Source organism: Macrobrachium rosenbergii, chromosome 13 (genome assembly GCF_040412425.1).
Source record: "Macrobrachium rosenbergii isolate ZJJX-2024 chromosome 13, ASM4041242v1, whole genome shotgun sequence".
Classification (NCBI taxonomy): Eukaryota; Metazoa; Arthropoda; class Malacostraca; order Decapoda; family Palaemonidae; genus Macrobrachium; species Macrobrachium rosenbergii.
Genome location: NC_089753.1, coordinates 5,235,020 through 5,247,519, shown reverse-complemented (window position 1 = coordinate 5,247,519; position 12,500 = coordinate 5,235,020). Strand labels below are relative to the sequence as shown.

The window sequence follows — 12,500 nt, the reverse complement described above, 5'->3', positions numbered from 1 at the left end:
GCACACAAACAACACACACTGTGTATATACTGTATATATATGTGTGTGTGTGTACGTATTTAACTCGACACGTTTGGCTCATAAAGTGCGTTGCTCCAGAGGGTCATAACCTTCCGATCATGAGCAATCCTTTTGTGGTAGAATTGCTAGCCCCATACTCTCTTTCCACCTTGGCAACTACCCACACCATTCCACTAGCAACTAGGTGCATAATTCACTGATTGAGTCAAAAGATGTATCGTGTTTTTTTAAGAAATGACTCTAGGTCGTTTCTCCTCCGTGGAATTGAACTCGGGGCGTAGTTAATTTTCAAGATGCTTGATAAAACCCTCATACGACTATTGATACCTAAAACCAATTTCTGTTGGCGTTCATCTTATGAATATTTTGAGTCCATTTGTTAATCCTTGACAAATATATTCAGTACTATTATTATGATGATAATCATAAACATTCACAATGCGGAAACTTCTATTTGGAATAAGCTTAAAAAGTCATGAGCAAGCAGAACGGCCGTCCACAAAAGACAGTAGGAAATGAGTTCAGTATTACCGTCATTGAAGTGATTTAAATGATATCCCAGTTCTCACTAAATCTGCCTTACACAATCTCAAAATTCCGGCTTTATTTGTCACGTATAAGGAAAGGAAATCTTGCAGTCTTGTTATGCTTACTATGAGAGAGAGAGAGAGAGGGGCAATGGGTTTATATTGTGTATTCCACGCATAAATATTTGTGTATAAGAACATCCTCATTAAAGTGAATTTGAATTTTGTTTCGGATGATTCATTCTTCTTCTTCTTGTCTCTTCGCCACAGGATGAGCGCGGTTTGGCCTTGTGGACAACTGACACGATTGACCTCAGCCGGACTGCACCGTCTGACCTTGGTGAGTGTGACTTCAGCTAACCTTTGTAAGGTCATTATTGTAAGATTAGTGGCTCTAGCTAGGTATGTGTTATAGACAGCTGTACTTGTTTGTAGAAAATTATTTGTTCACTAAAAGTCTTCCGGCAAACAAAATATACCTTTAAGTTATTTATATTTTTATTTTTATTTGTGTGTTTACTTGTTTTAGTTCGCGACCTTTCGTCACAGTTTCGATTAACGTTTCCTTCGAGAATTTTACTCACTAACTCCAACGGGTTTTCTATTTTTTCCAGATGCAACTTTAAATATATATATATATATATATATCATCATATATATAAAATATAAAATATAATAAATATATATATATATATATATATATATATATAAAAATATTTATAGTGTGCAGTAAAATGTCTTAGAAAGAGTTTCCTTCCCAGCCATGTAATTGGCAATTATTTTCATTTACGGTTCGGAAAGTAATTACTTTGATTTAATATCACGCAAAGGGCCATGTAATTTATTTGTACTTTTCTTACCTCTCCTTTCCTCCTACTCACCTGTTTCTGAGTGCAATAATTAAGTGGCATTAGATCACTCTGCCCGTAACTGGCAAAAAAAAAAAAAACTGAATTTTCATTTACAAAATTACTTTTAATATCACGCAAAGGGCCATGTAATTTATTTGTTACCTAACACCTGTTTCTGGGCGCAATTAAGTGGCATTAATCACTCTGCCCGTAACTGGCAAAAAAAAAAAAAAAAACTGAATGATCAAAAGTTAGTAAGAAACTTATAACATTTAAACGAGAAGAAATGAAGTGAATAATGCTGTGCAGTTGAGGGATATTTTTTACTATAAAAATAATCTAATTTTTTATTTTACCGTTGACTAATTCTGCCAGAGCCACAGCTTTTTTTTTTGTATCCAGTCTCTCTCTCTCTCTCTCTCTCTCTCTCTCTCTCTCTCTCTCTCTCTCTCTCTCTCTCTCTCTCTAGTATAGAATATCAGTGTAATTTTTTTTATATTTCGTTTTGTATGGTGATGGAAAAGTGAATGCTTGTATTGTAATTTGTGTGTACTTCTTTGTGCTTTATAAGAATTCCGTGCAACCTTTGCGAACAGAATGTGCGACATCTACGGTTGTGCTTTGCGGAGTGCGAAAAGTACTGTAGCTTCGATTGAGAGCTAAAACAAGCGTAGATCGATGTCGTCTGCTGATCTAGATCTGGCCCTACGCGGCCGGTGATGTTAATAAAGGTGACCTATATAGGTGCTTCAAGAAAGAGAATATTGAAAAAGGGTTTGTTAAAAGAAGAGGTAGGATTGATTAGCGCACCAAAAAAGTTCAGTTTCCATGCCGATCGTATTCGTGATCGTGTATGTTGGGAGCGTTGTAGTGAACGTTAAGAATATGGTAGCGAAGGATTTCATTATCGTCGTTATTAACTTTGATTTAGGGAAAGTGGTGAATGAGGTTTTCCTTGGCTAATAGTGTTGGCGGAATTCATGAGGGGTAAATGAGCTGTACTGAACACTAACTTCGATTGCGGGGACCGCTTCTTGGAACTGTTGGAATAATTTTTAATTTAGAAATTAATGTCTCCGGCTTCTCACTAACCTGTATTCATGTCTATTTTAGAGAGAAAAGTTTAGACAGGAAAACAGAAAATTATTTCGAACAAATAATCTTGTTTTCATCTTATCCGGTCTGACACATTGTGAATTATTACCGCTAAGTTTAGTTGCAACCTACAGCAAGCTTTTTATCAAGGTAATTTCCCTACCTACGCTTAACCTTCATCTGTCATAAAGTTTCTGGATTTTTGTAAGTGGATACTCTCATAACACCGGGGTTTCTTTTTCCTGAGTGTTTACCCCCGTATTATTAGGTTTTTCATACTTCAATTGTATATTGATAACTGATTGTGATTTACTTACTTTGCATTTATTTTATTTTTAATATTACGTCATTTTTGCTCAGAACAGTATTTTCACATCATTCCTAGATCGGCGTGTAGAGCTTGCATCAAGTAGCTGAACTTTGTAGTCATTATACCCTTAGTATCTGTGTTTGTAAGATGAAAATTGATTTCTGTATGTCGCGAAAACAGAGAGAGAGAGAGAGAGAGAGAGAGAGAGAGAGAGAGAGAGAGAGACTAATTATTGTGTTCATTCAATTATATTTTAACTCGAAGCATAAAAAAAATATAAGTAAGCCTAGATTTCACGCAAGTGGGTGTGAAGAATATTTAAATATCCTTTGTTGCAGATACCAGCGGCCTCTCCCCTAAAAAAAAATACAGCAGGCATTCGTAATTACCGCCAGACAAGTAATACAATAAATGGGCAGATCAGTGTAGTCTGAGTTTTACAAAACTTATGTATTTCGATATGAAATTTTGCTCGAATTTGTAAGGGACAAGCGAACGAATACTAAAGCATTTTTCCGATGCATAAAATGCTAATACAGTCATTGAAGAAAGTGAATCAAAGACAAGAGAGGAGAGCGGAACTGAGGATGAAAAATATAAAGAAAAAGTAAGAGTACTTTTATATATATATATATATATATATATATATATATATATATATATATATATATATAATTTATAATATATATAAATACTATAAATACTATATATATATATATATATATATATATATATATATATATATATATATATATACATATACATATATGTATATATATAATATAAAATATATATATATATATATATATATATATATATATATATATATATATATATATATATATATATATATATATATATATATAATGTGAGTGTGTGTGTGTATCATTTTTTGAGAGATGCACGTGCCTACTAAACAATTAAGAGAACTTTACTTCAAAGCAAAGAGCCATAGTACAGTATTTGAAAAGCAGTAATCCAGACCCGTCCAAAGTGGCCGTGCAGTTGTTCTTACAGCCTCCTCCGAAAAGTGGAGCGCGTGGACCTGACCTGTATTCCGCAGTCGCTTGCCTTTTGTGGAGCTTTTTCGCACCTCTTGAAGCGCGAGCCATCCATAGTCCTTTCAAGAGAGTATGTTGTGTTCATGGAGTGATAGTGCTGTCTCCAGCCTGTATTATAATCGTTCGTACAACTGAAATCTCTATCAGAACATTCAGGTTGGCATGTTTTGTTATTGGTTTCTTTATGTTTTTGTTTAGTTAATGGTTTCGTTCATTCTGCTCGATTTTGTTTTTTCATGTCAGACACATAATGTTTTTGTTTTTTAACTGATGTACTTTAGGTATGTAATTACTGTACATGTATTTACCCTTTATTTAAATACCATGTGTTATGGGTTTTTTCATTTATGCGTTGTTTTTGCTTTGTTATTTGTTACTTTTATGAAATCAGTATAGTATATGAACGATATATTATACGTTCGATTTCCTTTGGTACTGCCAGAACGTCCATTAGCTATGGTATGCACGATTTGGCACATGCGCGTAGGTAGTATATGCGTGTTGGAATGCGTAGATTGTAACACTAGCTGACACGAACGTAGACCAGGTTGTGAATTCATTCACTCACCAGCGCATTTGGTATTTATTTTCATCGTGCTTCCTTAAAAGCGTGTCATGCGATCATTTGTCTACGGGCCTCGTTGTAACTCATTGCCGTCTCTGTTGGAAGGTTTTAAACGGAATGATGGTGTTAATCTTATGCCCCTTTGAGGGTAACAGTATATATATATATATATATATATATATATATATATATATATATATATATATATATATTATATATGTATACATACATACATGCACACACATTGTGTGTGTATGTATATATATATATATATATATATATATATATATATATATATATATATATATATATATATATATATACATATATTTAACTATATATGACTGTGAAATATTTTCTTTTAAAACAGAATTTCATCTAATAATAGGAGCCCGTAAAAAAAGCCAAAATGTAGAAAGTTAATGCAATATTTCAGAGAACAACTGTCTCTCTCTTCAGGCAAGTAATGAGTGAGATAAGAGTTTCAGAAAAGCAGTATATATACTAAGAGATCCAGAGGTCAGCTGTTACGTCACTCCAGTTGACAGTTTCTCCTTAACCTTCTTAATCGCTGGTTGGAGGAAGATTTTATCTATAACACCTAAGTCCCAAGCTCCTTATGAGAGGTTCATCATATTTCTTTGTTTAATCAATGCTGATTCTACCATCTGGCTTTTGAGCCGACAATTGCTACTATAAATTATATGTGACAAATTCCAGTTTATTCTGTGATTATGGTTATTTGTGTGGTTAAAAATAGCTGAGTTCTGTTGATCATACGTAACTGAACATTTATGTTGTATTAATCTCTGGGGGAGTGATTATTTACCTGTAAAACCGATGTAGGATTGGTCACAGTCGAGGCAAGGGATTTCGTATACTACTGTGTCTTTGGGGACTGGCTTTTGTTGGACGTTAATCAGGAATTTGGCTAAGGTATTTGGGTAGGTAAAAGTGTCCAGGTGTGGGATTTTTATTTTATTGTCGGGTGTCTGTCTAGTATTGTTTTGATGGGGACAGTAGAAGATTATGTTAGCTTTATGGACTGCTTTCTCAATTATATGGTCAAGGTACTTTAAAGATGACAGCTGTCATCTTTAAAGTACCCTGACCATATAATTGAGAAAGCGATCCATAAAACTAATAATCTTCTACCGTCCCCCTCAAAACAAGACTAGAGAGACACCCAACAATAAAATAAAAACCCCACACCTAGACAGGATTAAGGTGTTGACACACACACACACACACACTTGGAAACTCTAACCCTTTTGCTTTCACCTACCCAAAATACCTTAGCCAGATCCCTGATTAACGTCTAACAAAAGCCAGTCCCCAAAGACACAGGAGTGTACAAAATCCCTTGCCTCGGCTGTGACCAATCCTACATCAGTTTTACAGGTAAATCACTCCCCCAGAGATTAATATAACATAAACGTTCAGTTAGGTATGGCCAACAGAGCTCAGCTATTTTTAACCACATAAATAACCATAATCACAGAATAAATTGGAATTTGTCACACATAATTTATAGAAGCAATTGTCGGTTCAAAAGCCAGATGGTAGAATCAGCATTGATCAAAAAAAGAAATACAATGAACCTCTCAAAAGGAGCTTGGGACTCAGATGTTATGGATAAAATTTTCCTCCAACCAGCAAATAAGAAGATTAAGGAGAAATTGTCAACTGGAATGACGTAACAGCTGACCTCTGGATCTCTTGGCATAAATACTGCTTTTCTGTAACTTTTATCTCATTTATTACTGCCCTGAAGAGGAAGACAGTTGTTCTCTGAAAAATAGTATTAACTTTCTAAAAATTGATGTTTTTATGGGGCTCCTTTTTGCTAGATAACTATGTATATATAACTATGTGTGTATATATATATACATATATATATATATATATATATATATATATATATATATATATATATATATATATATATATATATATATATATATATATATATATATATATAATATTTATATATATATATATATCATATCATATCATTATGACATTTCTTATATTACAAATGCTGAGTTACAAATGTCATTTAGTATCCAATTCGCTCTACCTCGGAAATAATACCGAAGGGGAATTGTAACTGATAAGTGGTTCGTCACCTGGTGGATTCGATCTACCGACAGCAAGAACTTTCGAATTCTGTGACGAGTTCTCTTACCACAGAGTATATGGCCATGAGAAGAGTGAAACAGTGGAGTGTAGGATCTTTTTCCTTTACCATTACGCATTTTCAGTCAGCTACATTCCGTGGAACAAGAGAGGTCTACAAACAAAAAATTAAGTTTAAGAACTATATCAACATTTTCATATATAAAAAGTTCATTACATTTTAGGTGTTCTTCAGGTAAAGAACAGCTGTCTAGGATTAACTCAGGCACTGGATGAAACGAGGAGAAACAAAGAACATCAGAAGGATTAATGAGATTATTTAGCTTCTCTTTGAAATTTCCTTTGAAAGGGGTCAGGAGTATATAGACCTTGAAGAGATTTATAAAAACAGAATTTGTATTTATTATACAAAGAAGGGACCAATACATTCTGTGTAATTTTTCACCTTAGTACACAGAAGGGCATAATTTTTTTTTTTTTTTTTTTTTTTTTTTTTTTGCCAGTTCTGGGTGAATATTGATGTTGGTTTATTCTGAACTGTAATTCCTTGCATCTCCAGCCCAAATAAAATTAATCATCATCCTTACATGGGATTTTATAAACAAATTTTGCTACTCTGGCGAGGACAGCTCTTATTAGCTTGGTTTTAGTGTTAATATATGTAAAGATTACGCGAGTAAGAGAGCCAAGAAAGCGGACCAAGAAGAGGAAATCGAGGGATGCTGTAGAGGGATTACCTTTGACTTGGCTTCCGGAAGAAAACGAGAAAAGTGATAGAGGGGGATAAGAGGGAAAAGGGGAAGCCTCTCGCAATTGTGTTTTAAATGGGGACGCTCTTGTGTGCTGGAGAAATTAGCCTTTGGAAATGGCTATCCTCCTCGTTTAAGCTTTAAATTTTACTTTGCTATCCTTAGGAGTGATTATGCCTTTTATCTTCCCCAAGCTCCGATATGGAAGGCCGTGGGTTCGGGGAGGGCATCCCTCCGCAAAACATCTTCCAAACAAATTATGAAATGAGCCGTTCTGCGAGTGTTAGAAACACCTGTGAAAGGCTCATCAAAAACAGCGATCCTGACTAGGGGTTAAGCTGAGAAGATATGAAAAGATTACATCTGCTTTGAATATTTTGAACATTAGTCGATTTGATGGGCTCAAAGTGAATGACATAAGGTAAGTAGAGGATGTTCTTGGATAATGTTTTCTTCCTGTTACTTTTATTACAAATGGTCATCGTATCTTAATTGTAGTAAATTTTCCAAAATATGAGTCGGATAACACAAGTCCCTACGTATTTTTTGTAATGACCAGTAGTTCATTATCCGGGATTTTAAGACATAATAATATGAAAATCTATGTATTCTGTTTTCTCCTACGAGTATTACGTGTTGCCACACTTGTGTTACTGGATACCGAACTACAGGACACAGGAAAACTAGGTAGGCCTTGTGTTATCCAACTCTTATTTTAGATACTTGCCTCAATAAAGCTGCGAAGACGTTTTACAATAAAGTGACTAGATATCAGAATTACCCAAGAACACCCTTTGCTTTGTTTTGTCGGCTTTGGGTCCACCAAATCAATGTTGAAAGTATTCAGAGTAGATGTAATCTTTCATATAATAACACTAGAAAAACAAGGCTAAAATAATTGCCCTTACCAGAGTAGCAACACTGTTAATAAAATCCCATGATAGATTCTGACTGATTTTGTTTTGGCCGAGCAAGCAAGGAATAGAATGTTAGAATAAATCAATATAAATATTCATTTAGAACTAGCTATATAATTATACTCTTTTCGAGCACCGAAATGATTTTTCCCATAGTAGTTTGATAACAAGACGTCAAAATAGTTCCTAGATATCTCTTAGAATCTACAGTACATTAATACAGCTAACAAATGAAAACGATGTTAATTTAAACCCAGGTTTATATACTCTTGAATCCATACTGCACAAGAAGTTCGAGAGAGATTTAAAAAGTAAGCAAAAGAATCTTAATAATCCTTCATAGTGTCTTTGCTCCTCCTTAGTTCATCCAGTACCGCAGTTAATGCTATATAGCGATTCCTCACCTGAAAAGCTCCTCAAATATAAATACCTTTCTATTCATCAACCTTATCTGGTGTTTGTAAAACCGATGCTTTTTTATCTTTTATTGCATTCTTTGTAGTTTGCTGGAAAATACCTTGGAGTAAAGGCAGAAGATCTCAAACTCCATTCTTTCATTTTCCTTGTGTCCATAACCACTGTTTATATTGTGTATTACGTTGTTATTCTCGTGATAAAAGTTCATATATATATATATATATATATATATATATATATATATATATATATATATATATATATATATATATATATATATATATACAATATATATATATATATATATATATATTGTATATATATATATATATATATATATATATATATATATATATAATATATATATATATGCTATATTATATAAAACTCAAAATGACAAGTGAGGAAAACTCAAAATGACAAGTGATAAACTCTCTCTCTCTCTCTCTCTCTCTCTCTCTCTCTCTCTCTCTCTCTCTCTCTCATGTCAAGACAGTTGCTTCAGTTACAATGCCCAACATTTTTGACATTTTATATTTCACCCCTTCTCACCCCCCTTCCTATTGAGGCTGAACTTGCACTTAAAGGGCATCAGACATGTCAGTAGTCATCTCAGCAACCTTGAAAACTATGGATTAGACACTAATATCTGTCGTTTTCAGTTAATTTTACATGTCACCCCCTCCCATCCCCACCCCCTTTAGTGCCAGTGATGTCTACCAACCCCCCGCCCCCGCCGGCCCCCGTGTTCTTTTCCGGATGGCAAGTCATGGGTATAACGAAATTAGGTATGATAAGCCCGTAGACTTTATTAGTAACTAAGTCTGCAGACAGTACCAGCCCTGTTTCAGGGAAGCCCTTCCCACCCCCACCCCCTTTGGTGCCGTTTGGTGCTAGTGATGGCTTACCTCCGCATTATTCTTTTCCAGATAGTAAGTCATATGTATACCAAGTTTGGTTGAAATTGCTTAGAGCGTTTCAGAGTTATGCTGGAACACACACATACATATTGTACAGTACATACATACATATGCATATGTACATATATAATATATATGTATGCATACATACATACGTGTATATATATATATATATATATATATATATATATAAGGAAGCACTTATCTATTATAATTCGTTTGGGTGTGAGTTATTCCCAAGGTTTAGTGTTTGTGCGTTTAACATTAAGACAGCCTTGTGTTGACACGGGCTTTTGCTCCTCGGCATCTCGTAAAAATATAGTGAGTTTGACATTAAGGGATATTTTTGGCTAAATCTGTGATTCTAATAAAAGTCACACATGCATCAAGTGTAAAATATTCTTATTATATATATATATATATATATATATATATATATATATATATATATATATATATATATATATATATATATATATATATATATATATATATATATATATATATATATATATATACTGTATATATATGATAAAAGTCACATATATAATCCAGTGTAAAATATTCATATATTATATTTTATGTATGTATGTGTATATGTATATGTATATATATATATATATATATATATATATATATATATATATATATATATAATGTCTGGTAGTTCTTCGTTGGAGGGATGGGTAGAGCTGTCGCCTAGCACGCTGTTGGCCCAGCGTTCGACTCTCCTACCGGCTAATGAAGAATTAGAGGAGTTTATTTCTGGTGATAGAAATTCATTTCTCCTCATAATGTGGTTCGGATCCCACAATAAGCTGTAGGTCCTGTTGCTAGGTAACCAATTAGTTCTTAGCCACGTAAAATTAATCTAATCCTTCGGGCCAGCCTTAGGAGAGCTGTTAACCAGCTCAGTGGTCTGGTTAAACTAAGATATTCTTAAACTTATTCTGTCTATAAGGTATATGAGTGCTATTATCTTTGTGGGTTTTAATTTATGTTTACCTTAACTTATTTGCTATATATCAAAGAAAACGCGCTTTGCTGTATGATAGAAAATGGTACTTTCCATTGTTTAAGGTAAACTAAATAAAATTATTTGTTCTCGACGTGGTATAGGCTGTAATTTCTCTCACTGGTTGTGCGGAGAACGTGTAAGCCATCTCTGTCCCTCGTTTTTCTCTCATCTTCTTGTGTAATATCTAATTCTGCCATGCCATTTGATTCCTTGCATCTAATTTGAACATTTATTCTCAAATGATAACGTTTTTGTAGATTTTTTATATATATACATATGCGTGTGTGTGTGTATCGTGTATTTTTGTGTATTCGTGTATGTTTGTGTATTCGTGTATGTTTGTGTGTGTCTGTCTGTAAGGTATACGAGTGCTATTATTTTTGTGGGTTTTCATGTTTATTACCTTAATCAAAGAAAACGCGCTTTGCTCTATGATAGAAAATGATACTTCCCGGGTTTATTTAAGGTAAACTAAACAAAACTATTTGCTCTCGACGCAATATACAGTATACTGTACTTTTGAAAGACTAACGTAATTTTATTATATTTAATAGTTTTTGGTATGTAATGAAAGAGGATGAATGTGAACTATAAGTATATAAGTATATTACGAATATCTGATGAAATTCGGAATTGCATTTCGTCATAATTTTTAAATAAATTCAGCCAGTCAGCTATTTTGACCTCTTATTCTAGCAATCCATTTGCCACTCTCTTTAAAATACTTGAATATATTTCACGTTTCCTCGTGATCACCCACACAAGGGCTGACTAGACCCAGTGTTACTTAGTTTCACTTATTGAGAAACCAGCCATATAAGAGACGGGAAATTCTGTCATGATGGAGTTTGTGGTTTCGTTAAGTAATGCAGTATGTGAATATGCATCTCAAAGATGAAGGTTGTCATGAATAAGTTGTTTAACTATATGCTTTACATTGTGAAAGTTGTTTCATTTTCACAAAACACGTCAAGCAGCAGTTCTACCGCTTCCCGTTAATTTGAGCTAGCTGGTTGTCTTTCCTGTCTTTGTGTTTTTACTGAGTTCGAGTTGACATGTAACGCTGCGCTAACAAAGGGCCTCTGTTCTACCGCTCATGTCTATCCTGTGCTTTTTCTTCTGCAAATCTCCCTTCATTTCCAGCCTCCTGTCTCATGACTCTCATCCAAGTACGTGTTGGCTTTTAACTCCTCTGGGGCGCATGGTAATCCATCTGACATCACCCAGGTGGTGCGAATGACTTGTCCAAGTCACGTCCATCTGCCTTTCATCATTATTTCACCTATATATAGAACTTCTGTTATTTCTCTCATGGCATCATTTTTCAGTCTGTACTGCCATCTGGCTACTTACAGTCTTCTTGAATCTTTATTCGTTTATCAAAAAACCAATTGGATATACCCTCTTCGCCATACCATGATTCATGGTATTATACAACAATACAGATTGCCCTAGACTTCGTTTCTTATGCAATTTCTGTCTACTTGATTTCCAGTTCTCATTCATCTTGGACATTATTTAATTTGCGTTTTTTATTCTTTCAATGAATTCCAATTCAAGAGCTCCTGTGCTAGATGTCATTGTTCCTAATTGTTTGAAAGATTCAACCTCATTAATCCATTCCCCATCAGGTATTTCATCCCTTTGTGCATACGCCGTCTTGTCTTCTGGTTTTCATGGATTTGTATCAAGTACCATATCACTAGAGATACGGTGTTTTCTGATGAGCAAGTCCTGTAAACCTTGTGGTGTTGTGCTGTTGAAGACAGCATTGTCTGCTTATCCTAGGACAATATTATAACGTTACTTCATTCTAAAGCTTCTCTCCCGTCGCTACCCCTTTTCAGTATGAAATCTATGAGAAGGGCAAACAGCAAAAGTGAAATATTCAGTGAAGCACCCCGCTATTT

General features: G+C 34.2%; 1 protein-coding gene across 8 annotated transcripts in view; it reads left to right on the top strand.

The window, feature by feature from the left end:
- Positions 1-12,500, top strand: part of LOC136844865 (TOG array regulator of axonemal microtubules protein 1) — a 697,822-nt gene that overhangs the window by 456,622 nt on the left and 228,700 nt on the right. For all 8 annotated transcript variants that reach the window (XM_067114114.1, XM_067114112.1, XM_067114115.1 and 5 more), the window contains exon 7: positions 819-888. In XM_067114114.1, the coding sequence (XP_066970215.1) occupies positions 819-888 (70 nt within the window). The remainder of the gene's footprint in view (positions 1-818; positions 889-12,500) is intronic.